We start from the raw sequence: 23268 nt of genomic DNA, 5'->3' as shown, positions 1-23268 counted from the left end.
TCTGGGCTTCATCCCTCAGGTTTTCTGGAGAAGGAGATGGAGAACGAGATTCAGATTCAGATCTCAGAAAAGTACCCCTTGACCCCACTCCCCCGGGAGATGATTACCCTGGAGGTAGGTTCTTCCCGCCTTTGCTGTCCCTTTGCTGGGGACAGCCAGTGTCCCTCATGGTCTGGAGGAGATTATGGGCTGTCTGCTTTCTTGGAAGCTCACCTCACTTGGGGAGTGGAGGGTGAGAGGTGGGGGGTCCCCTTTGTGGGAGGTGGATTCTCATGGACACCAGTGCTTTGCATGACGCCACCTAATAGTTACGTGCTAACAAAGCATAATTCCTTTCTCCATTTTACTTACTTTTATTTATTTTATCATTATTTGTTTATCACCAGAGGGCTGCTCAGCTCTTGTCTGTGGTAGTACTGAGGATTGAATGCGGAAACTTGGAGCCTCAGGCATTGTGAGAGTCTGTTTATACAATCATGCTATCTCCCCCACAACTTAAAAAAAAATTTTTTTTATATTTATTTATTTTCCCTTTTGTTGCCCTTCTTTTTTTATTGTTGTTGTAGTTATTGTTGTTATTGATGTCGTCACTGTTAGATAGGACAGAGAGAAGTGGAGAGAGGAGGCAAAGACAGAGGGGGTAGAGAACAAGAGACACCTGCAGACCTGCTTCACCGCCTGTGAAGCAACTCCCCTGCAGGTGGGGAGCCGGGGCTCGAACTGGATCCTTATGCTGGTCCTTGTGCTTTGCACCACATGCTGCTCTACATCTCGACCCCCTCTCTTTTCCTTTCTGCCTCCCAGTCCCCTCTTCGTTTCTGACTGTCTCTATCCACTGAATAAATAAGGATTAAAACCAAACAAACATGGAGCCTGTCATGTACTGTCACCTTAAAAGTAAGGCCTGGTGATCCTGTTTTTTTATACAAAAAAGAAAGAGAGAACTTCAGGGAAGAGGGTGGGGAGACAGGGGAGGGGTGGAAAGGTGCTGGAGGGAAGGTGAAAAGACTGGAAAGCCTGGGAGATCTTGGTAAGTGCTTGGGATTTTTTTTTTTTTTTTTAATCCTCAGAAGAGGAAGAGCTCTTTGGGCAAGGTGGGCAGACAGGCTGGGGCTCCACTGAGCTGAGCCTTATCTCTGGCTGGTGTTTTCCCTTAAAGACAACTTAAAATTCTTGACATTTTTGAAACTATCGGCTACATTGATCTAGAGCCTCTAGCAGCTGGGACATTGGCAATTCTGGTAGAACATATTTTGAGATGGTGTCATATATTAGATTTCAACTTTTTTTTTAAACTGGAAATTTAGATTTTTGGGGGAGAGCCTTTTAAAAAATCTCATTTTATGAAAAAGTTTTTTTATTACAATTATTTTCTTTATTATGTAAAACAAATCTTAAAATAATATGCTTTATTTATTACATAACATACAACAGAGATTATATAACAGAAATTATATATATATATGTATAATAAACGTGAAAATTTAGTAGTAAGTTTGGCCATTATTAAAGAGAAAACATAAGTATCGCATGATAATGTAGAAGTAGACACATTATGTTACACATATTACTACATATGATGTATTTATATAGAATATGTTATATGAGACACACATACATGGTGGTGCCAGGAATTGAACCCGAAGACCTCTGGGGCCTTATGCCCTGCAAGTCTGGTGAGCTACCCCTTTTCAGTCTCCCTTGGCCCAGATTTTATTTTATTTTTAAAATTGCCTCTTGATTGCTTGATCCCACAATTCCTCAGGATTACCACCCGCCCCCATCACTTCATTCCTTTCACTTCAGATTGAGAGAGACAGACATGGATGGGAGACACCATTAGCACTGCAGCACCACTCCGCCATTTGTGGAGCTTCCCCCGGTCACCGTGGTCCTCCCATGTGGGATGGGGCTCTAGCCTAGGTCCTCTCACATGGTAAGGGATGTGTCCTACTGGGTGAGTTATCTCACAGTTGGGAGGAAAATTTTAACCAATATGAATTGGGTCTTCAGTCAGTCATCTTCAGTTTCAGCCTCGTCTCTGAATTAACCTCTCACTCCACTCTCTCTGTCTTTCTCTCTTAAATATTTAGATGTAAAAATGTATACTTAAGGGGGGCTGGCATACCCAGCTGAAGGTACAGATTACCGTGTGTAAGGACCTGGGTTCAAGCTCCTGTTCCACCTCCTGCAGGGGAGATGCTTCATAAGCCTTGAAGCAGGTCTGCAGGTGTTTCTCTTTCTCTATCTCCTCCTCCCCTCTCACTGTCTCTCTGTCTTATCAAATAAAATAGAAAACAAAAAGAAAGAAAGGAAAAGAAAAGGAAAAAATGGCCACCAGGAGCCAGAAAATAGCATACTTAAATTAAAAAATCCAGTGTATTTAAATGCATTTACTTCCTGTAAGAGACAGTTGATCATGAGAGAGAGAGGGTGAGACCAGAGCACCATTTGATCCCTGTGGCACCAGGGATCAAACCCAGAACTTCAGGCATGCAGGTCCTGTGCTCTAGCAGCTGAGCTATCTCCTCAGCTACCTGTCCCTTCTTTCACATAAAGACTCAGTTAATCTTGCCCTTTAGACTCCAGTTCATGCCACCTGCTTATAAAGTCTCTTGCACTTGCCAAGGCACAGAAAGTCCAAGTTTCTCCAAACTTCTTTTGGACTTGGGATCAACAGTCCTCCCTCACTCCCTCCCTCCCCCCCTCCCTCCCTTTCTTCCTTTCCCCCTCCTCTTTCTCCTCCCCCTCCTCCTTTATTAAGAAAGGCAGAAAGTCAGTGAAAGAGACTGCAACACTGAAGCTTCCTTTGATGTGTTGGGGGCTGGGCTTGAACCTGGGTTGTGCACATGTGAGGAAGCACACTCTCCAGGTGAGCTATTTGGACTCTTAAGAAGTTAGGGTTTCCAAATGGCTTTGTCTATGGGTGTTGTTTACTGAATTAGGAACTAAAACTGGACCCCCTCATACCCCCTAAAAAAGTTCATTTACAAGTAGCAATCCTATTTTGTTACATATTAATCTTTTTTTGGTAAATGAAACAGAACTATATTTTCCAAGACGGAAGCATGAGTAAGAATGGTGGTATTGTTCACACATCTCTTAAATACTTAATGGAAAACTGACTGATGGTGTCTGCTTCCCGGGCTTGGAGTCTGTTGCAATAGTCTTTCTTTGTGGAAATTCAGAAAGACAGTTGGGTCTTACAGAGGCATGGATTGGGCTGTTGGAAAAGTCATGATGCATTTTGCATTTTTGTATAAACAGAAAAATACGTTATGACTTTTCCAACAATCCAATAACTGAAAAAATGTCGTTGTGTTGTCTCCTTGTTCCACTATTTCACATTTTAAGATTTCTAAATTGTTCTTTTAATATCTATTCTCCCATTTTAGGATGTTTACTACTTCTGATTTTCCTTTCTTTTTAATTTTTTCCCTCTTTTTCTTTTCTTTCCCTCTTCACCTTCCTTCCTTCCTTCCTTCCTTCCTTCCTTCCTTCCTTCCTTCCTTCCTTCCTCCCATTGGCACCATGTTTTATCTCTGGGGCTTGGTGCCTGCACAACAAATTCTCCGCTCTTGGTGGCCATTTTTTTTTTTTTTTTCTCTTTCTCTTTTGATTAGAGGCAGAAAGAACTCGAGAGGGGAGAGGGAGATTGACAGACATCTGTAGCACTGTTTCACTATTTGTGCAACTTCACCCTTGTGGGCGGGGTACAGGGTAGGGCGGGGCAGGGGGAAAGGGCTTGAATCTGGGTCCTTTTGTATGGTACTGTGTGTGCCTTTACTGATCCCCTGATTTTCCTGGTCAGTGGAAGCAATACCTTCTTTTGTCCTATTGAGCATTCTGAAAACTCTCTGTACTCTTTTTCAGACTATTTTCAAAACCATTTCTCCCGGCTGATTTTGTTGGTTTTTGTAGCCACTAGACAACTTGCTTTGGGTTTGCCACACATTTGTCCTTTGTCCTCACCTTCTCACCTTCTTCCCTCAGAGCTCATCCTTATCTGCTGCCTTTTTCTCACTTGCTTCTATTTGCCTCTAGAACCTGATTCAGAACTGGCATCTGTTTGGAGATGATACTAGGTTTCTTTTTTCAGACTTTCATACAAATTCCATTATATCATTGCATTGTGGGGCTGAGGAGACAGCATAATAATTATATAAAAAAGAAAGAGAGAAAGAAAGGAAGAAAGAAAAAAAGAAAGAAAGAAAGACTTCCATGCCTCAAAAGTCCAACAAGTTTCAGTGCCCAGCACCATCGTAGCAATGCTCTGGTGATCTCTTTGTATCTTTCTCTCTCTGTATCTCTTTTCTTAAAATAAATAAATAAATTTAAAGTACCTTGGTTAGAGAAAAGAAAAATCATTGCATCATGCTTGGGGGTGGGAGAAGATATTCTCAACATGCAAATTCATTTTAGCTTTCTTTTTAATGTCTTAAATGGAAGTGGGGGAAGGGTTAGTAGTTAGTCCAAATGTCTGATTTCTCATGGAGTCAAACCTTTTTTAAAAAGCAGATCTTAATCTTTTTTTTAATGTTTTTTTCAATTTTTTTCCTTTTGTTGCCCTTATTGTTTATTGTTGTTGTTACTGCTGTTGTTGTTGGATAGGACAGAGAGAACTCTAGAGAGATGGGGAAGACAGAGAAGGGGAGAGAAAGATAGACACCTGCAGACCTGCTTCACCACCTGTGAAGTGACTCCCCTGCAGGTGGGGAGCCGGGGGCTCAAACCGGGATCCTTATGCGGTCCTTGCGCTTTGTGCCATGTGCGCTTAACCTGTTGTGTTTAATGTTGTCTTTATTGGGTAAAGACTGAGAAATTGATAAGGAAATGGGGGATATAGAGAGGGAGAGAGACAGCTTCAGTGCTACTTTACCATGTGAGAGGACCTAGGTTAGAGCCCCATCCCACATGGGAGGACCACGGTGACCGGGGGAAGCTCCACAAATGGCGGAGTGGTGCTGCAGTGCTAATGGTGTCTCCCATCCATGTCTGTCTCTCTCAATCTGAAGTGAAAGGAATGAAGTGATGGGGGCGGGTGGTAATCCTGAGGAATTGTGGGATCAAGCAATCAAGAGGCAATTTTAAAAATAAAATAAAATCTGGGCCAAGGGAGATTGAAAAGCTTTCCTCCTGCTGGTGGGTGTTAAGGGCTTGAACCTGGGTCCTTGCATATGGTAATTTGAATGCTCAACTGAGTATTCTTCCACCACCCAGCTCCTGTGAAGCTGACTTCTACTCCCCTTAGTATTTTTTCATGCTTATTTGAAGATGGATGGCTTAGAAGTTCATTTATTTATGAAAGAGAGGAGGCAGAAAGGCAGGACTTCACTCTGACACATGTGATACCAGGGATCCTGCTTGGGGTCTCTTGCTTGAGAATCCAATGCTCCATCCACTGCACTACCTCTCAGGTCACTGCACTGCACATATATATTTAATTTTTTATTATCTTTATTTATGTATTGATAGAGACAGCTAGAAATTGAGAAGGAAGGTAGAGATAGAGAGGGAGAGACAGAAAGATACCCACAGCACTGCTTCACCACTTGAAAGACTTTCCCCCTACAGGTTCTAGCTGGGGGCTAGAACCCAGGTCCTTGCACATTGTAACATGTGCACTCAACCAGGTGTGCCACCGCTACCTGCACCCATTTGAGATATATATTTATTTAGCTGTGGTTAATGCACTGTCAGTATGGCACTTTCTGCTTGACTTACCTCCTTTTCCTCCCTGCATAGACTGTTCTAGAAAAACTGGAAGGAGAGTTACAAGAAGCCAACCAGAACCAGCAGGCATTGAAAAAAAGCTTCCTAGAACTGACTGAACTTAAATATCTTCTGAAGAAGACCCAGGACTTCTTTGAGGTCATTATAAGGGGACTAGTTACAAAAGGGCCCTGTCCCTCAGATCTGCAAGTGTCCATTTGGATAACTGGCTGCATCGAAATATGAACTAATCATTCTGTTTCTGGCTCCAGCAAATCACTATTGGTGGTGGCGGTGAGATATTTTGGGTGGACTAATTATAATCCCAGTTGAACTGAATGCAGCAGTACGATGATTGTTAAAAGGCATGTGCCTCAAACATTCTACACAGAAGTGGGGAGTTGAAACAAAGCAGAGCAGATAGTTTGAACAGATTTGGGTAGTCTCCATCTGGCAAGAGACACTTGGTATTTTGATTTCTATTGTCTAATCATGGAAAATGAAGGTTTCATTAATGACAGAAGCCCTCATGTGCAGGCTACTTTTAACTGCATTTGAAAGAAACTCTTTCATTTTCAGACAGAAACCAACTTGACTGATGATTTCTTCACAGAAGATACTTCCGGCCTCCTGGAGTTGAGAACTATGCCTACGTACATGGCAGGGAAGCTGGGGTCAGTTTAATGCCCTGCTCTGAAAGTTATGTACAGATAAGTCCCTGGTCCATAGTTCCTTCTCCATCTGAGTGACTGAGGGAGTGAATAGGTGAGAAACAACAAACAAAAACACCTACTTAAAAACAAACAAAAAAACAAAAAAACACCTACTAGAAGAAAGACTCAGTCCTGTGAATGCAAGACCTCCTTGCAGTGACCAGCCTGTGTAACAATCAGGCTGGGTGGACAGGTGGTGGTGCACCTGGTTAAGCACACACATTACAGTGTGCAAGGACCTGGGTTCAGGCCCCTGGTCCCCTCTTGCTGAGGGGAAAGCTTTGTGAATGGTGAAGCAGGGCTTCAGGTATCTCTCTGTCTCGCCCTCCCTCTCAACTTCTTTCTGCCTCTGTCCAATAAATAAATAAATAAATATAATAAAATAAATAAGTAAAAGTCAGGTTGGGGGAGCTGGAGAGCATGTTGACTTCTTGTTAATTGTGACACTAACATTCCCGAGACCCACTTGTACTGTGCTCATATCATCCCCACACGCTTAGATGGGTTGTTGATCATATCTGCAACTGCAAATAGGGGCTGGGGAGACATAATGGTATTGTAAAAAGACATTCCTGCTTGAGATTCCAAAGTCCCAGGTTCAGTCCCCTGCACCACCATCAGCCAGAGCTGAGCAGTGCTCTGTTTAAAATAATAATAACAAGAGCTACAGAAGTGAACACACAGCACTGGGTGTATTAGGAAACTTTTCCATGTCAAGGTAGACTTGGAGTGTTGGTTGGGGCTGGGGTACAGAGTGACTTTGTGACCCCTGTTAGATGGAACCAGGTTACTCTCTCCTGCTCAAGCAGGAAGTGCGCCCCCTCTGGCAGCGGCCTTCCCGTGACAGGTGGCCTCCACCCTGCCCTGGGCACCACACCACTTCCCGTTGTTCCCAGCCCTGTGTTGTCTCTTGCCTGCCAGGTTCATGGCCGGGGTCATCCACCGGGAGCGCATGGCCTCCTTTGAGCGGCTGCTGTGGCGGGTGTGCAGGGGCAACGTCTACCTCAAGTTCAGCGAGATGGAAGCCGTCCTGGAAGACCCCGTCACGGTGGGTATCTTGGGAGCACATGTGTCACTTTTTTTATTTGGGCTGAGAGACATACATCACAGTTCAGGAGCTTCCCCAGGTGCTATATGATTTTTCCCATGTGTTGCCAGGACTAGGACCTGGGCCCTATGCAGTAAGCTTTTGCGCGACCCACCCTCATTTCCTTTCTTTCCTTTTTCCCATTTAATTTTATTTTTTTAAAAAATATTTTATTGGATATGGTCCGGGAGGTGGCTCTGTAGCTAAGGCACTGGACTCTCAAGCATGAGGTCCTGAGTTCAATTCCCGGCAGCACATATGCCAGAGTGATGTCTGGTTCTTTCTCTCCTCCTGTCTTTCTCATTAATAAATAAATAAAATCTTAAAAAATATATTTTATTGGGAAAGGGTGGTGGTGTATTTGGTTGAATTCACATACTACATAATGTGCAAGGGCCTGGGTTCAAGTCCCCCCAATATCCAAAAAAGCTTCATGAGTGGTGAAGCCGTGCAGTAGTTTTCCATCTGTCTGTCTCTATTCCTCTCTATCTCCCCCCTCCTTTGACTTTGGAGCCTCAGGCATAACATGAAAGTCTTTTTGGAGCTCTGTTACGATATCTCCCCACCCAGCCAGACTTATTTCTAAAAGAGTCAGCATCTTTCTCCAGAGTGAAGGCTAAAAAAATTTGTCTTAAATTCTATTTCGTGGAAAACAACTTCATAGTTTGTTTTATTTATTTACCAGAGTACTGCTCAGCTCTGGCTATGGGTAGTTAGACCAATTGGCAGAATGTGAAGTTAAATCAGTCATTTAATCTTACTTATTTCTTTTCACCAGTGCATTGGTCAGCTCTGGCTTATGGTGGTGCCTGGGATTGAACCTAAGATCTTGGAACCTCAGGCATGAAAGCCTGTTGGAAAAACCATTGTGCTACTGCCTGGCTTTTGATCCTCTGTTAAGTCCTAAAGACAGGACAAAAGGGGCTGGGTGGTTGCGCACTTAGTTAAGCACACATAGTACTATGTGCAAGGACCCGGGTTCAAGCCGCTCCATACCTACAGCAGGGACGCTTCACAAGCGGAGAAGCAGGTCTGCAGGTATCTCTCTTTCTCTCTCCCTCTCTGTCTCTCCTCCTCTCTCAATTTCTCCCTGTCCTATCCAATAAAACAGAAAAAAATGGCCACCAGGAACAGTGGATTTGTAGTGCTAGCACTGAGCCCCAGAGATAATCCTGGAGGCAAAAAAAAAACAAACTTGCTTTTTCTGATTTTCCAGAAAGAAGAAATTAAAAAGAACATTTTCATCATATTTTATCAAGGAGAGCAGCTCAGACAGAAGATCAAGAAGATCTGCGATGGGTGAGGGAGAATATTGATGACTCTTCAGTATTATTTCTGATTTTAGTAATTTATTTTGGGTAGAGACTAGAAAGAAATTGAGAGGGAAGGGAGGAAAAAGACGCCTGCAATACTTGCTTCACCAACACTCTTGAAGTTTTCCACCTGTAGGTAGGGAGCCAGGACTTGAACCCAGGTACTTGTGCATGGTAACTAACCTGTGCATGTAACTGGGTGCGCCACGCTCTCGTCCCTTAAATCTGCAGAATTTAAAGGTGAACTTGAGCTAGACGTTGCCCCTGCACACCTGCCACAGCAGCCTCTCAAAGGAGGTTATAAGCTCCGGGTGGGGTGGATGACCCCAGTAGTGAACCTGGCAGGCAGCAGACAAGACAGGGCTGGGAACCGGAAATGGAGTGGAGCTCAGGAAATGGAGTGGAGCTCAGGGCAGAATGGGGGCCACCTGCTGTGGGAAGGCTGCTGCGGGGGGGGGGGGGGGGGGGGGGAAGGGGGGGCAGAGGGGTGTACTTTCTGCTGAGCAGGAGAGAATGACCTGATAAACAGGTCACTGGGTAAGGGGGTGCAGAAGAGACAGGTCTGCCTATAGCTAACAGTTCTCACAGTTTGCAAGAAATGGGTGCTAGGGGCCAGGTGGTGACGTACCTGGTTAAGTGCTCATATTACAGTGCACAAGGGCCCAGGTTCAAGCCCCTGGTCTCCACCTGCAGAGGGAAAGCTTCACAAGTGGTAAAGCAGGGCTTCAAGCATCTCTCTGTCTCTCTCCCTTTTCTATCTCTCTCTCCCCTCTCAGTTTCTCTCTTCCTCTACCCAACTTCTCTTGATAGAGACAGACAGAGGCAGAGAGAGAAGGGGGAAAGACAGACATAGGAAATGGCTTTTCTAATAATACAAGCCCAGCTTGAGCTCACATAGCACCTGGGATGTGCTGGGGACACTTAGGGCTGGAGGTCATCCCCAAGGCCAAAGGGAAAAGGTGGCTCCTGATAGATAAAGTGTGCCAATTATGGCTTAGCAGAGGAGGGGACATCCCTACACATGTGCTTTGGGGTGTATGTCCCCGGCAGGTTCCGAGCCACCATCTACCCCTGCCCGGAGCTGGCAGCCGAGCGCAGAGAGATCCTCGCCGGCGTCAATGTGAGGCTGGAAGATCTAATCACTGTGAGTGGGGCGTGCAGGCAGGCTGGGGGCTGCAGACAGCTGGTGCCACTGTGACTATCCTATAAAAGCCCTGTCCCCAGCCTCCAGGCTTCCAGGCTGGATGGAAAGTTCGCTGAGCTTGGCTGAGATTTCAGACCCAGTGGAATAGGTGCCCAGTATCCTGGAGGGCAGGAAATTCTGCAAGTCCAGATTCTTCTGGGAGTATGAGCCCTGCTTCAGACTCTGGTCAGCTCTGCGGGGTGGTAGGCAAACCTCCCAGTTTGATACAGGAACCCTAGAATGTCAAGATTGATTCCTTTGGGATATACTCAAGTTGCTCATTGAGTTAACCAACCAGAACCTGACTGTTTTTTTTTCCTTCTTTTTATTTATTTATTGGCTAGAGGAAGAGAGACAGACACCTGCAGCACTGCTTCACCACTCACAAAGTCCCCCTGCAGGTGAGGACTGGGGGCTCAGACCCAGGTCCATGCACACTGTAACATGTGCTCTCAACCAGGTGTGCCACCCACCTGTCCCTGCTAATTCTTCTGGTGAATTAACTGCCTGGCTGTTTGGACCAACTGGCATTAAATTACAACACCTGTGTCAGTCATAGCAGGGTTTTTTTTTTTTTAATCTATTGTTATTTTACTTTCCATTAATGAAAGTGTATATATGCATATATATATATATATATATATATATCTTTTTTGCCATTTTTAAAATCAGTTGTTAATAGTAGGTTATAAGAGTGTATGGCTAGAGTTCCATGCTGCACTTACCACCAAAGTTCTGTGCCCACCCCCAAAGATAACCAACATAGTTCTCACAAAATATTAGAGACAGTTTGTTTGCTTCTGTTTTTGCCCATGTTCAGTTCATGCATTTCAATCTTCTGGGTTCCACACAGGAGCGAAGCCATCTGGTAGTTGTCTGTAAGTATTATTTTAAATGAAGGAGATGGAATTACATGTCGCAAGAAGTTTTTCATGCTAAAGGTTATTATATATATAATCGAGCACAAAAGCTCCAGAACTTGCCACAATGACAGGACAGTCTCAAAGCTCACATATTTTTTTCTCTAAAGTCTCACATAGCCTTAGAGACAGACTGGCCACTTTTTTCTTTGCAAGTTCATGTACTTTTAAAAAATATATATTTGTTTTTATTTAAACGAGAGAAAGACTGTTCAACCCTGCTTATGGTGGTGCTGAGGACTAAGCCTGGGATCTTAGAGCCTCAGACATGAAAGTCTTTTTGCATAACCATTCCACTGTCTCCCCAGCTTGTTCATGTATTTCAATTCTGTATTCCACATATGAATGAAACCATCCAGTAGTTGTCTTTCATCTCCTTACTGCACTAAGTATTATCTCCAGTTCCATTTATTTTGTCCCGAAGGACACAATCTTTTTTTTGATTTCAGAGTAGCATTTCATTGAGTATATGTCTCACAGATTCTTTATCCAACCCTCTATTGATGGGCATTTAGGTTGCTTCCACCCCTTGGCTACTGTAAATAAAGCATCTGTGAATAGGGGGACACGATTCAATCCAGTAAAAGAGTGGTACAGTAAAAGTAGGCATTCAGAGGGAAGGAGGATCCAGTCTTTGCCTGCGTCTTCGCACTGTGTTTCCTTGCTGAATTTTTGCTTGTTTTGTCCAGGTCATCTCACAGACAGAGTCACACCGTCAGCGCCTCCTGCAAGAAGCCGCAGCCAGCTGGCACTCCTGGACCATCAAGGTGCAGAAGATGAAGGCCATCTACCACATCCTTAATATGTGCAACATCGACGTCACCCAGCAGTGCATCATCGCTGAGATCTGGTTTCCATTGGCGGACAGGGCCCGAATCAGGAGGGCCCTAGAGCAGGGCATGGTGAGGAGGGGCGGGGCCTGACATAGGTGGGGGCATATCCAGTGGCAGAGGGGCAGGGTTGGGGCTGCAGGGCGGGGCCAGGGCATGGGAGGAGGGGCAGAGCTAGGGGCGAAGGGGGTGGGGCAGGGGAGGAGCTTCCAAGTGGAGGTACAGAGGGCAAAGTCCTCAGGTCGCTGTTTCTCTTTGTATTAAAAAATGCTGCCAGACAGGGTGGTGGCGCACCTGGTTGAGCGCACATGTTACAGTGCACAAGAACCCGGGTTCGAGCCCCCGATTCCCACCTGCAGAAGGAAAGCTTTGCAAGTGGTGAAGCAGGGCTGCAGGTGTCTCTCTTTCTCTCTCCCTCTCTATCTCCCCTACCCTCTCAATTTCTGACTGTCTCTATCCAATAAATAAAGATAATAAAAAAATTTAGAAAAAAAAAGCTGCAGTGGTGCACCCAGTTAAGAGCACACATTACCATATGGAAGAACCTGGGTTCCAGCCTCTGCTCACCACCTGCAGGCGGGACCTTCAGGAGCAGTGAAGCCGGTCTACAGGTGTCTCTTTTTCTCTCCCTATCTTCCCCTCTCTTCTCAATTTCTATTTGTCCTATTTAAAAAAATAGGAAAAAAATGGGAAAATAATCACTGGGAATGGAGGATTCACAGTGCTGGTGCACCGAGCTCCAGCATTAACCCTGGTGGCAAAACAAACACAAAGACACCAGCAATAGTGAAGTCCTGCAGGCACAGAGCTCCAGAGATAACCCTATTGGAAAAAACAAAATAATAGGGACCAGGTGGTGGTGCACCGGGTTAAATGCACACATTAAAGTGCGAAAGACCCGGGCTCAAGTTTCTGGTCCCCACCTGCAGGGGGAAAGCTTCATGAGTGGTGAAGCAGGGCTGCAAGTCTCTCTCTCTCTCTCTCTCTCTCTCTCTCTCTCTCCCTCCCTCCCTCCCTCCCTCTCTCTCTCCCTCCCTGCCATACCCTATCAGTTTCTCTCTGTCTCTAATAAAAAAATAAACAAAAATAAAATACAATGTCTTAGGATCGTATTATAACATGTGCATTGCAGGGGAGAGATCACAGCCAGAGAATCAGACAGCTCTCTCTCCACACCCCTCCTGTGAGGCAAAGGAAATAAATATTCAGAAGGAATACACCTTCCCGGGTGAGGTCCTGAGTCTGAGAGAGGTCAGGAAATTGTCCGAGTGGTGGCAGGTGTTCAACTGTGAGCCCAAGGCCCTCTTCTTACTTTCCTGTCACTTGTTCTTTCTGCAGGAACAAAGTGGCTCCTCTATGGCCCCCATCCTGACAGCAGTACAATCCAAGACAGACCCCCCCACGTTTAACAGGACCAACAAATTCACAGCTGGCTTCCAGAACATCGTGGATGCCTATGGTGTAGGCAGTTACCGGGAGATAAACCCAGGTAAGGGGCCTGGGGATTCAGCCTACTTATTTCATGAGGCAGAGGGAGGAGGGAGGGGAAGAGAAGAGAAGAGGAGAGGAGAGGAGAGGAGAGAAGAGGAGAGGAGAGGAGAGGAGAGGAGAGGAGAGGAGAGAAGAGAAGAGAAGAGAAGAGAAGAGAAGAGAAGAGAAGAGAAGAGAAGAGAAGAGAGGACACATAAACACAAGAGGGAGTGGTCAGCACACTGCCGTGGTACATGGGGTACTGGGAATGGAACCTAGGGCTTCTTCAGGTATGCAAGTCTTATGCTCTGCTTGCTGAACCAGCTCCCTGGCTGTCCGGCAAAGAACTTGATCCAGAATTGGGCAGCTTCAAATTGGGAAAGATGGGGGCTGGGTGGTGGTGCACCTGGTTGAGTGCACACATTACCGAGTGCAAGGACCCAGGTTGAAGCCCTCCATCCTCACCTGCAGGGGGAGCTGCAGGTGTCTCTCTTTTCCTTTTCTTCTCTATCTACTCTTCCTCTCTGTTTTTCTTCTATCAAATTAAAAAATAATGAATATTAACCAAAAAAGTGGTTAAGATGTACCCCTTGAGATCACCTTAAAGGAGGACTTAAATAATATTTTTTGTCAGTATTTCACCTGCTCTTTTTTAAAAAAAAATTAAGAAATTAATTTAGTTACTTATTATTAGATAGAGACAGAGAAACTGAGAAAGGAAGTGGCTATAGAGAGGGAGAGAGACAGAGAGACACCTGCAGCCCTACTTCACCACTTGTGAAGCTTTCCCCTTGCTGGTGGAGACCAGGGTCTTAAACCTGTGTCCTTATAAATTCAGCCAGGTGCACCACCACCCGGCCCCTCACCTGCTCTTTGTGCAACCATCAGGCAGCTGGATTCAATCCTCATCTCCTCTACCAGGCATCTTTATCTTCCCACAGTTGTTATGTGGGAGACAGGAGTGTTTAGAATAAGACTCAAAATCAATGTCCTGGGCTGTGTGATCTGGCCAGGCACACTAAAATAAAGGGGTAGACCAGATACCCCTTTCGTGAGCTGTGTAAGATGCTGTTCTTTTGGTTTTGTTTGGTTTATAGAGAGAAACAGGGAATTAGAGAGTGAAAGAGACCTCACACCAAAACTTATTTCAATGTGGTTGGAGCTGGGTTTGAACCCAGGTCGTGTACAGGGCAAAGCAGCTCACTATCCAAGTGAGCTATAAGCTGACCCTCAATGATGCTGTGCTCATCCAACCTAGGTCCCAGTTGAACTTGTGTCAAGTATGCAAGCATCCCCAGGCTGAGAGTCCTGTGTGTGGTGCATGTGAATGGTGGAGAAACTGATACATGATGGTAACAGAAGATTACAGAAAGACCCCAGAGGAAATTGGTGTTATTTATTTTTAGTTTTTGTTGATCAAAAATTTGATCCTTCTGCCTTTTTATTAGTGGTTTTACAGAGTTTTTACATGAGGAAACTGTTTTTTTTTAATTTTTTAAATAATTTTTTAAATATTTATTTTATTTATTTATTCCCTTTTGTTGCCCTTGTTGTTTTATTGTTGTAGTTATTATTGTTGTTGTCGTTGTTGGATAGGACAGAGAGAAATGGAGAGAGGAGGGGAAGACAGAGAGGAGGAGAGAAAGATAGACACCTGCAGACCGGCTTCACCGCCTGTGAAGTGACTCCCCTGCAGGTGGGGAGCCGGGGTTCCAACCGGGATCCTTATGCCGGTCCTTGTGCTTTGCGCCACCTGCGCTTAACCCGCTGCGCTACAGCCCGACTCCCAGGAAACTGTTTTAAAGTGCTATTTCGGTGTATACAAGCATGCTTTTATTTGTATCTTTTTGTTAAACATGGCATTATTATTTTTTTCTTTAAAAATTTTTTTTAGGACTGGGGAGATAGCATAATGATTATGCAAAAAGACTTTTCCCCCCCTCTGTGGTCTTAGGTTCAGTCTTCAGCATCACCATAAGCCAGAGCTGAGCAATATTCTGACATCTCTCTCTCTCCCTCCCTGTATGTACCTCATTAAAATAAATAAATAGCTAAAATGGTTTTTTTTTTAAGTTTTTTAAATTTTTTAAATTTTTTAACCAGAGCACTGTTCAGCTCTGGCTTATGGTGGTGCGGGGGATTGAACCTGGGACTTTGGAGTCTCAGGCATGAGAGTCGTTTTGCATAACTATTATGCTATCTACCCTCCATCCCAACTAAAATGCTTTTAAGATATTTTTATTTAGTATTGGATAGAGACAGAAATTGAGAGGGGAGAGGAGGGGAGGTGGAGAGAGACTCCTGCAGCACTGCTTCACCACTTGTGAAATTATTCCCCTGTAGCTGGCGGCCAGGGGTTTGAACCTCGGTCCTTGCACACTGTAATGTGAATGATTAACCAGGTGCACCACTACCTGTTCCCATACTAAAAAAAAAAAAAAATTTTTTTTTTTAATTTAAGCATCCAGGGAGTTGATGCAGTGGATAACACATTGGACTCTCAAGCATGAGGGACTGAGTTCACGCTCTGGCATTCCATGTGCCAGGGTGATGCTCTGATTCTCTCATTAATAAATAAGTAAGTTTAAAGATTTTATTTATTCATGAAGAAGATAGGAGACAGCGAAACAACAGGCATCACTCTGGTACATGTGCTGCCAAGGATAGAACTCAGGACCTCACGCTTGAGGGTCCAGTGCTTTATCTGCTGTGCCCCTTCATGGACTAATTCATTTTTTAAAAAAGAAGTATTTCATTTATTACATAATAGAGATTTTACATGGGACACAGTGGGAAGAGAGAGAGAAACCAGAGCACCATAGTAGTATTTGCAGTGCTAGGGACTCAACCAGGAACCAGACATTATAGATACACACATCCTCTCCAGGGTGAGAGATAGCTTACCAGGCAGGGTGTGTTTATTTATTTAATTATTTACTTTTAATTTTTATTTATAAAATGGAAATATTGACAAGACTATAGGATAAGAAGGGTACATTTCCACACAATTCCCACCCCCCAGAACTCTGTATCCCACCCAAGCCCTTGATAGCTTTCCTATTCTTTATCCTTCTGGGAGTATGGACCCAGGGTCATTATGGGGTGCAGAAGGTGGGAGGTCTGGCTTCTGTAATTGCTTCCCAGCTGAACATGGGTGTTGACAGGTTGATCCTTACTCCCAGCCTGTCTCTCTCTTTCCCTAGTGGGGCAGGGATCTGGGGAAGTGGGGCTCCAGAACACATTGGTGGGGTCGTCTGCCCTGGGAAGTTCAGTTTGTATCATGGTAGCATCTGAAACCTGGTGGCTGAAAAAGAGTTTGTTGACTAGTCATGAACCTAAAGGCAAGAATATTGCAGATGAAGATTTGGGGTCTCCGTTTTGTAAAAAGCTAATAGGTCTATTTTAGGTATATTCCAGAGGGCCCACAACCTTACTAGTTTTTGCCTTCATCTGACATCCAATATGCAGGTGGACTCAGGTTATTGTCTGGGGAGATGGTGTCATAGTTTTAAAAAAAGGGCTAGAAAGCTGTATCAGGGGAGAGAATATCTCCCAAATATGGGGAAAGTATATAAATATTGTTAACTGTAAGCCCCATTGATCTGATCTGTGGCCCATAGTCAGCACAGGAGCCTATGTAACCTCTGCATCCCTATAGGTCTGAGCTCACGTTCTGTGGTCATGGCTAGGAACATTCCAGGCTGCACTAATTTCAGGAACCACCTTCCTCAGGTAGTAGGTAGAGTATGTTGTCCAACCTCCCTTTGGAGAGTGGAACATTCCCTACTATTGTTGATCCACCTTGAAGGCAAGATCCTATAGGGGCCCCCAAAGGGGTCTGTTATGTTGTTTCTGATGGAGATGACCAGTGACAGTGAGTAGTGAGAGGGATCTATTAGAGGTCTAGGCCCACCATGTCTGTGTGGGAACCCCAGGGCTCCCTGACTAGGGCCCCAGGTGATGGGGTATCAGGGGTGGCCTGGTAGTGACTAAAGAGTCATCATTAAAGTATGCCAGTCTTTTTTTTCCCTTATTCAGCTTTTGTCGTCCTTACTTTGTCTGACACAGTTAGCTTTGGAGTGATTGAGAGACGTGTAATAGGAGGTAGGTGAGGAGTATGTCTAAGTCTAAGAAACTGTTTTATTAGGTACTTTAAGGTGTCTTTTTAGGTCTTTCTATTTGCTTTCTTCATTTATTGACTCACTGCAAACTATTGTTTACTTTTGACTTAAGGTATATATTTTCCCCTAACTTATGGATACATGTGTACATAAGCCCTATCTCATGGGCCCTGGCCTATATCTGGCCTATATCTAGGTTTTGTTAAGAAGTGCACCACCCAAACTGGAATTAAGGAGTCCTATGAGCTAGGAAAGGTCTCACCAGAGTAATGAAGCTGAAGGGTTGACATTCCACTCCTGATGTCTCTGGACACAGTCTGAAGTGAAACATGCTGAGGTGGTGCTGGTTGCATTGATTAGGTTGGGATCAGCAGATGCAGTATCAGTTGGTATGAATTGAAAGAAGCATGCAGGAAAATGAGCCCCACCCTAAAGGCCCTAGGATTGAGAGATGTATGGGATTTATAGAGAAAGGAGAAGGTTCCTGCTGTCATAGGGTTTAAGAGGGCAATAGATAGTTATTGCTATAACCAAATTATTTGGCAATTGGATTAACTTTGAAAATCCCATTGCTAGGATTTGCTGTATCATACAAGACCTCACCATAATTTATGTACTTTTATGCTGTTTACATATAAAGTAACACCATCAGTTGCTTCTGTTCTCCCTGGTCTAGACTTTTAGAAGATTTAATATTTCAAAGAACAAATCATTGTTAGAAATATATTAACAATTTGAGCCCACTGTTAAAATTCAATCAGATTACCAATTTGAAGTTTTAAGTGCTTAGGTTGAATGAACATATACTCAGAGGTATGGCCTATGCATCAGAAGTTAGAGACATTCGATCTATTTTTCCCAGGGTGTATTTACTTCCCCAGGCATGAACCCTAGTTTTGAGCCCTGGCACCACATGAGAGCACTGTGGGCGACGGGAGCAGCTCTGATGCTCTGGCGTTTGCCTTCCCTCTTTCTCTGTTTTGTTTATGTCTCTCTTTCTCTCTGTTTTTCTGTCTAATGAAAAAAAAAAATCCTGGGAGTGCTATAATCACACATGCTTAAGGCACTGGGGAAAAAAACAATCTCCTCGAGGTCTGGGAGGTGGTGCCGTGATTAAAGCCATGGACTCTCAGTCAGGAGGTCCTGAGTTCAATCCCCGGCAGCACATATACCAGAGTGATGTCTGGTTGTTTCTCTCTCTCCTCCTATTATCCTTCATGAATAAATAAATTAAATTAAAAAGAAAAAGAAAAAACGATTCCTTTTAAAAGGCTTTCTCCACCACCAGCCCCCATTCCTCCTGTCCCATTCTGATGTGCCCTGAGTAGCTGGGTTTCAGCAGCAGCCGGAAACTGCCTTCAGATTCTGTGATCTGGGGCAAGTCACATGGCATATGTGGTCAAGGGAGCTCTCCTGGACCCTGAGAATAAAACTCCACACACTTGGCGGAGCTCAGTGATTGTGGGGAGATGAGGTGTTGAGGGACAAGGGTAGACACACTTATAGGGACACCAGGGGACCGTCCATGGGTCACGGGGGATGTGGGGACTCAGGCTGCATGGTTTCACCTCCACAGCTCCCTACACCATCATCACCTTCCCCTTCCTGTTCGCCGTGATGTTCGGAGACTGTGGTCATGGCTCCGTCATGCTCCTGGCTGCCCTGTGGATGGTCCTCAATGAGAGAAGGCTGCAGATGCAGAAGAGTGACAATGAGGTGGGTGGCCCTCGGTGGCTTCTCGTTGCCTTTCACTGTCTTGGGTTTTAAGTTAGATTTTCTTTGTGTCACTGGGGGTTATCTGTAGGGCTTGATGCCTGCACATCTCCACCATTCTTGGCCATTTCTTTATAGAGGGATATATATATATATATGGAGAGAGAGAGAGACCTGCAGCACTGCTCTGTTTGTGAAGCTTCTCCCCTGTAGGTGGGGACCAGGGACTTGAACTTGGGCCCTTACACATGGTAACATGCGCTCTACCAGGGAAGCCACCTCCCAGCTGCCATAAATAGAAAAAAAAATCCAGTATAGCATAAATATAACAGTGCATAAGGACCTGGGTTCAAGCCCCTGGTCCCCACCTATAGGGGGAAGTGTCACAAGCGGTGAAGCAGGGCTTCAGATATCTCTTTCCCTCTCTGTCTCATCCTCTCCTCTCAATTTCTGTCTCTATCCAAAATAAATAAAATCCTAAAAGTTTACCAAAAATTATTAAAACTGTGGATACCCTCCTTAGAGAAATAGCCTGTCTTGGGGCTGGGGGGTGTCGTGTGTCAGCAGTTTCCTGTAATGAATCACACTTTCCATTTCTGCAGTTCTTTGAGTCATTGAGTCATAGTGTCCAGGAAGCTTGTTTTCTTTCTTTCCTTCCATCTACCCATCCTTTCCTTCCTTCCTCCCTTTTTTCACTGGATAGAGACAGAGAAGGGAGAGAGACACACATCTGTACCACGGCTTCATTGCTCATGAAGCTTCCCCCCTGCAGTTGGGGACTGGGTGCTTGAACCCAGGTCCTTGTGCATGGTAATGTGTGCTCTACCAGATGCACCACTGCCTAGCATCCCGAAACCCCTTATTTTGAAGTGCTTTCCTTTTGAGGTTAGCCTTTCACTTCTGCCTCAGTTATGTCTTCTTTCTCCTCTTTAAAAGAATTTCTCCCCCCCCCCTCCTTTAACACATAGGAGAGAGAGAGCTTCACATGAGATAGAGAGTGAGAGAGAAAAACAGAGTAGCCAGAGTTCCACTGTCCAGGACTGAATGAAAATCCAGAAGGGCCTGGGTTCAAACCCCCTGCTCCCCACCTGCAGGGGGGAAGCTTTACAAGCCATGAAGCAATGCTGCAGGTGTCTCCTCTTTCTCCCCTATCTCCCTTTTCTCTCTTGATTTCTCTCTCTCCATCCAATAAATAGATAGATAAATAGTTTTTTCAAAGACTGAATGAAAGAATTTATGGTTAAGTCCAGGGATATAGCACAGGCCATAAGTGAGCAGTGCTCTGGCATCTCTCTAAAATAAACTGAGGAGGCGGTGCAGTGGTGGGTTCTGGACTTCTAAACATAAGGTCCTGAGTTTGATCCTCAGAACCGCATATACCAGAGTGATGCTCTGGTTCTCTCATGAAATCATATATTCATTTTCTCCTTCTCTCCCTCCCTCCCTCTTTTTCTTTCTTTCTTTCTTTAATTTTTTTTATTGACACCAGGCTTATCGCTGGGATCGAGTGCTTGCATTACAAATCACCTTTCTGGGTGGCCATTTTTCCCCCCTCTATTTTTATTTGACAGGACAGAGAGAAAGACACCTGCAGACCTGCTTCACTGCTCATGAAGCTTCCCCCCCCACCCCCCCACAGGTGGGGACCTGGGGCCCAAACCCAAGTCCTTGCACATGGTGATATGTACACTTAATTGTGCCACTGACCGATGCCCCTTTTTTTATAGAGACAGAAATGGAATGAAGAGAGAGATACCTGCAGCACTGTTTTAGCACTCATAGAGCTTCCCCCCTTCAGGTGGGAACTGGGGCCTTGAACCCAGTTCCTTGCTATGGTAACATGTGCTCTCAACTGAATGCACCACTGCCTGGCCCCAATAAAATAATTCTTTAAAAAGAAAGTCAGAATAGGGGGCCTGGGCCGTAGCTCATCTGGTCTTTACCTGCAGGAAGGAAGCTTCCATGAACGGAGAAGCAGGGCTGCAGGTGTCTCTCTTTCTCCTTCTCAATTTCTGTCTCTATCAAAAATAAATTAATTAACTAAGAATAAAATAAAAGCAGAATAGGAGGATTACGTGATTTTGCTTCCACACTAACAACCGCTAGTCTAGAACATTCCTGGGTCCCAGGAGGATAGTGTCCTCTGGATGATTCTGATGACCACCTCCTCACATGCTCTCAGCTGGGGCTGTTCCGGAGGGGAGGGGTGCATCTGGGTTATGGACACCCCTGGGCCTGGCTGGGAGCCCACTGACAGTGCCATCCATCCTGGAGCCAGATCTGGAACACCTTCTTCCACGGCCGCTACCTCATCCTCCTTATGGGCATCTTCTCCATCTACACTGGCCTCATCTACAATGACTGTTTCTCCAAGTCCTTCAACATCTTTGGCTCCTCCTGGAGTGTCCGGCCCATGTTCAGAAATGGCACATGGAGGTGAGTCCCCACACTGATGGGGGCTGGGGAGCCTCTGGGACTCACTTCAGGCACTGTCGTGAGAGCAAGTGGTGGCATGGGTGGGAGCCAGGTTTCCTGGAGGAGGTGGCTTTGGAAATATACCTCCCTCAGGCAGGGGACTGCAGGCAAGCTCTCTCTCTCTCTCTCTCTCTGTCTTTCTCTCTCTCTCTGTGTCTTTCTCTCTCTCTTCTTACATGCGCGTGCACTTGGGATTAGTGGTAAATTGTTAGATTCTAAGTTTGCAGTGTGTATTCCATTCCACACCCACCACCAAGGTTCTGTATCCCCCACCCCCTACCTCCCAAAGATAACCACCAAAGCATTTTTTAAAAGATTTACTTAGGGTTGGCTGGTTGCACATCTGATTGAGCACACACATTACCATGCCCAATGACCTGGGTTCAAGTCCCCAGTCCCCACTTGCAGGGGGGAAGCTTAATGAGTGGTGAAGCTGTGTAGTGGGTGTCTCTCTTCCTTTCTCTCTCTTTTCCCGACTCTCCTCTCCATTTCACTGTCTATCCAATAAATGAATAAATAGGTAATATTTAAAAACATTTAATTGTTGCTTGTTGGTTTATCTATGAGAGATGCTGGTATGCTTCTAAAACCCCTTCTGTTTCATTGGTTTAATTCCCCCTGCTTAACACTGTATTCTATTTACATAACCACTGTTAACTAAGCACTGCTCTGCCTGCAGGGCATTGGTTTAATCCCCACTGGTTCATGATGTCTTTTGCTCCGCCACCTCTCGTAGTACACCCTGATTTGCACCAGTCACTTTTCGCTCCACCCTCTCTACGTCACATCCTGTTTCCACCCTACTTGGCGAGTATATATATAAGGACAGGATTGTGATTAGAGATGGCTTAGATTGCACAGTGTTCTGCATGAATAAAGAGATACTGCTTGCCAGTTCAGCCACGAGTCCCTGGTCGTCTGACTCCCGCCCGTGAAGCCAGCTCGGCATGATGGCGCCCTGAACAGGGACTGGCAAGAGAACCAGAACATCTCTGTCGCAGCACATGTGATATCAAGGGTCAAACTCAAGACCTCATGTTTGACGCTGCAACATTTGATCCACTGTGCCACCTCCTGGGTCTTCAGGCAAACATTAAAACAAACAAACAAACAACAACAGCAACAACAAAAAACAGGGGTCAGGCAGTGGCACACCTGGTTAAGCACACACACTACAGTGGGCAAGGACCTGGGTTCAAGCCCCTGGCCCCCACCTGCAGGGGGAAAGCTTTACAAGTGGTGAAGCAGGGCTGCAGGTGTCTCTCTTCATCTCTGTCTCCCCTTACCACCAATTTCTCTGTCTCTATCCAATAATAAATAAATTAATTAATTAAAAAAAACAGGGGTGGGTACCAGGAGTCTCTCTGTCTCTTTCTTTCCCTCCACTCTGAATTTCTCTCTATCTAATAAATATAAATAAAATTAAAAAAAAACTCAGGAGTCATGCAATGGCTTAAACAGTGTGCTGCTTTGCCATGTGCATGACCCAGATTTGAACCTGACCTTCACTGCATTGAAGGAAGCTTTGGTGCTGTGGTCTCTCACTCTCTGCCTTTCTGTCTCCATCTTAAAAAGAAAGAGAAAGGGAGTCAGGCAGTAGATAGCGCAGCGGGTTAAGTGCATGTGGTGCAAAGTGCAAGGACCGGCGGAAAGATCCCGGTTCAAGCCCCCGGCTCCCCACCTGCAGGGGAGTTGCTTCACAAGTAGTGAAGCAGGTGTGCAGGTGTCTGT

At 45.1% G+C, this 23268-nt stretch overlaps 1 protein-coding gene across 2 annotated transcripts in view; it reads left to right on the top strand.

Annotated features, from left to right (window-relative positions):
• ATP6V0A4 (ATPase H+ transporting V0 subunit a4) overlaps positions 1 to 23268 on the top strand; it is a 57911-nt gene that overhangs the window by 8035 nt on the left and 26608 nt on the right. For both annotated transcript variants that reach the window (XM_016189135.2, XM_060196654.1), the window contains exons 4-13: positions 20 to 114; positions 5746 to 5871; positions 6292 to 6386; positions 7347 to 7473; positions 8729 to 8811; positions 9876 to 9969; positions 11618 to 11830; positions 13097 to 13247; positions 18926 to 19065; positions 21341 to 21498. In XM_016189135.2, coding sequence (XP_016044621.2) covers positions 20 to 114; positions 5746 to 5871; positions 6292 to 6386; positions 7347 to 7473; positions 8729 to 8811; positions 9876 to 9969; positions 11618 to 11830; positions 13097 to 13247; positions 18926 to 19065; positions 21341 to 21498 — 1282 coding nt within the window. The remainder of the gene's footprint in view (positions 1 to 19; positions 115 to 5745; positions 5872 to 6291; positions 6387 to 7346; positions 7474 to 8728; positions 8812 to 9875; positions 9970 to 11617; positions 11831 to 13096; positions 13248 to 18925; positions 19066 to 21340; positions 21499 to 23268) is intronic.

Source organism: Erinaceus europaeus, chromosome 8, assembly GCF_950295315.1.
Source record: "Erinaceus europaeus chromosome 8, mEriEur2.1, whole genome shotgun sequence".
Classification (NCBI taxonomy): domain Eukaryota; kingdom Metazoa; phylum Chordata; class Mammalia; order Eulipotyphla; family Erinaceidae; genus Erinaceus; species Erinaceus europaeus.
This window is presented reverse-complemented; position numbering and strand designations above follow the sequence as displayed.